At 45.9% G+C, this 2500-nt stretch overlaps 1 protein-coding gene across 1 annotated transcript in view; it reads left to right on the forward strand.

Moving 5' to 3' along the window:
• Positions 1 to 2500, forward strand: part of LOC307078985 (chemokine-like protein TAFA-2) — a 67494-nt gene that overhangs the window by 57715 nt on the left and 7279 nt on the right. The window contains exon 3 of the mRNA XM_079741029.1: positions 1372 to 1521. Coding sequence (XP_079597155.1) covers positions 1372 to 1521 — 150 coding nt within the window. The remainder of the gene's footprint in view (positions 1 to 1371; positions 1522 to 2500) is intronic.

Here is a 2500-nt window from a genome sequence, read left to right on the forward strand (position 1 = left end):
TTTCTTGAGCCGTATATCTGCCTGTACCGCTGTCGAGGTTATTAGAAAGAAAGAAAAAAAAGCAGAGTCAATTAGAATAAGGTGTTGGGGATAGAGAGATGGGGAGGGAGGGGGAGAGTCCAATATCAAGCCCAAGCAGCAGTTAGAAGAGACGGTTAAGCTGGGAGGTGTCATGGCAGACTCTGGGGATTCAGGTGACAGGTAGGAGTGTGTCTTTGGACTGAGATATTAAACGGACCGGCGAAGGGTTCTGGGCTGAGGCCCGGTGCCCACAGTCTACCTGTAGGCGGTCCTCTGAGCAAGAAGAAATGAGGACAAAAACGAATAATGACGGAGGGAGGCTGCATTGTTGCTCTGTGGTCTTCTCATTAATGGAGTAAATGAGAACTTTTCAGGATCTCTGGTTGTCTGTGTTACATATTCACATTCGGCTCAGCTCCCCTCACTTTTAAACACTCAACGGCTCATTGTTGGCCGTTGTGGTTGTTGTTGGCACACTGTGCCTTTTGATGTATTGTGCATGGATTCTTTGTCATCTTTGACTTCTAATGAATACACACATATACATATATGCTGAAGCATACACACACACAAACACACACACACACGCACACGCACACACACACACACACACACACACACACACACACACACACACACACACACACACACACACACACACACACACGCACAATCTATGTTTACTTATACACAGGTTTGTGTGTGTGCGTTTGCATGTTTGCGGTTCTGTCTAGTGTTTTGAATGGACATTGACAGACCGGCATTGTTCTTCCCTTTTTCTCAACACAAATAAGAATTTTGTTTGGGTATTAGTTGTTTCTTTCCAGCTTTTAGTTAGACCTTATTCATTAGTTTATAGCATTGACAGTGTAACTTGCTTAATTGATCATATTTGAAAATATTTAAGGAATAAATATCCAATATTGGAATGCTGAATATGTCAGAATATTGTCTATCTGTCTCTCTCTGTCTCACTCTGTTTCTCTCTCTCTGTTTCCTTCTTTCTCTCTCTTTGTCTCGCTCTCTGTCTCACACTGTCTCACACTCTCTCTCTCTCTCTCTCTCTCACACACTGACTCTCTTTGTCTCTCTCTCTCTCTCTCTCTCTCTATCTCTCTCTCTCTGTCACACTGTCTCTCTCTCTGTCTCCCTCTCTCTGCCTCTCTCTCTCTCCCTCTCTCTCTCTCTCTCTCTCTCTCTCTCTCTCTCTCTCTCTCTCTCTCTCTCCTCTCTCTCTCTCTCTCTCTCTCTCTCTCTCTCTCTCTCTCTCTCTCTCTCTCTCTCTCTCTCTCCTCACACTATCTCTCCCTCTGTCTCCCTCTCTCTGCCTCTCGGTCTATGTCCCTGCAGTCCATGTCAAGGCAGGGACTTGTGAGGTGATCGCTGCTCACCGCTGCTGCAACAAGAACAAGATCGAGGAGCGATCCCAGACTGTGAAGTGCTCCTGCTTCCCCGGGCAGGTGGCCGGGACCACCAGGGCCATGCCCTCCTGTGTCGATGGTACGTCGCTCTCTCTGCTGTCCAGCTCTGTGTATGGTTAACTGTCTCTTTGGATACATGTGTCTCTGGATACATGTGCCTCTGGATACACGTGTCTCTGGATACACGTGTCTCTGGATACACGTGTCTCTGGATACACGTGTCTCTTGGTACACGTGTCTCTCTGTGTACATGTGTCTCTGGATACATGTGTCTCTGGGTACATGTGTCTCTCTGGGTACATGTGTCTCTGGATACATGTGTCCCTGGGTACATGTGTCTCTCTGGGTACATGTGTCTCTGGATACATGTGTCTCTGGATAATTTACTCTCCGGATACATGTGTCTCTCTGGATATTTATTCACTATATAATGGGTGTGGTTCAAGACAAGGCATGATTATGTTTTGATAATAACATATAATAATACAAAACCTTTGTGAATCAACAATGGAGTCATCTTTGGAGGAAGAATAGAGTCATGGTCCTGATATTTGGCTCCCAGCTGATGTTTCTGGGTTTGATCCCCAATGTTCGGAGCCTACCTGTAGGCATCCTTGAGCAAGATTCCTAACTTCTATCTGCTCCTTGTATCTCCTACCTGTATCTTCTACCTCTATCTCCTTATTGTATCTCCTACCTGTATCCCCTAACTGTATATCCTACCTGTTCCTGTATCTCCTCCCTGTACCTCCTACCTGTATCTTTTCCCTGTATCTCCTTCCTGTATCTCCTACCTGTATCTCCTACCTGTATTTCCTACCTGTATATTCTATCTATTCCTGTATCTCCTACCTGTATCTCCTACATGTTCCTGTATCTGCTCCCTGTATCTCCTCCCTGTATCGCCTACCTGTATCCCCTACCTGCATCCTATACCTGTGTCTCCTCCCTGTATCTTCTCCCTGTATCTTCTCCCTGTATCTCCTCCATGTATCTTCTCCCTGTATCTCCTCCCTGTATCTCCTACCTGTATCTCCTACCTGTATCTCCTACCTGTA

This window comes from Pollachius pollachius, assembly GCF_949987615.1.
Source record: "Pollachius pollachius genome assembly, chromosome: 8".
NCBI classification, from domain to species: domain Eukaryota; kingdom Metazoa; phylum Chordata; class Actinopteri; order Gadiformes; family Gadidae; genus Pollachius; species Pollachius pollachius.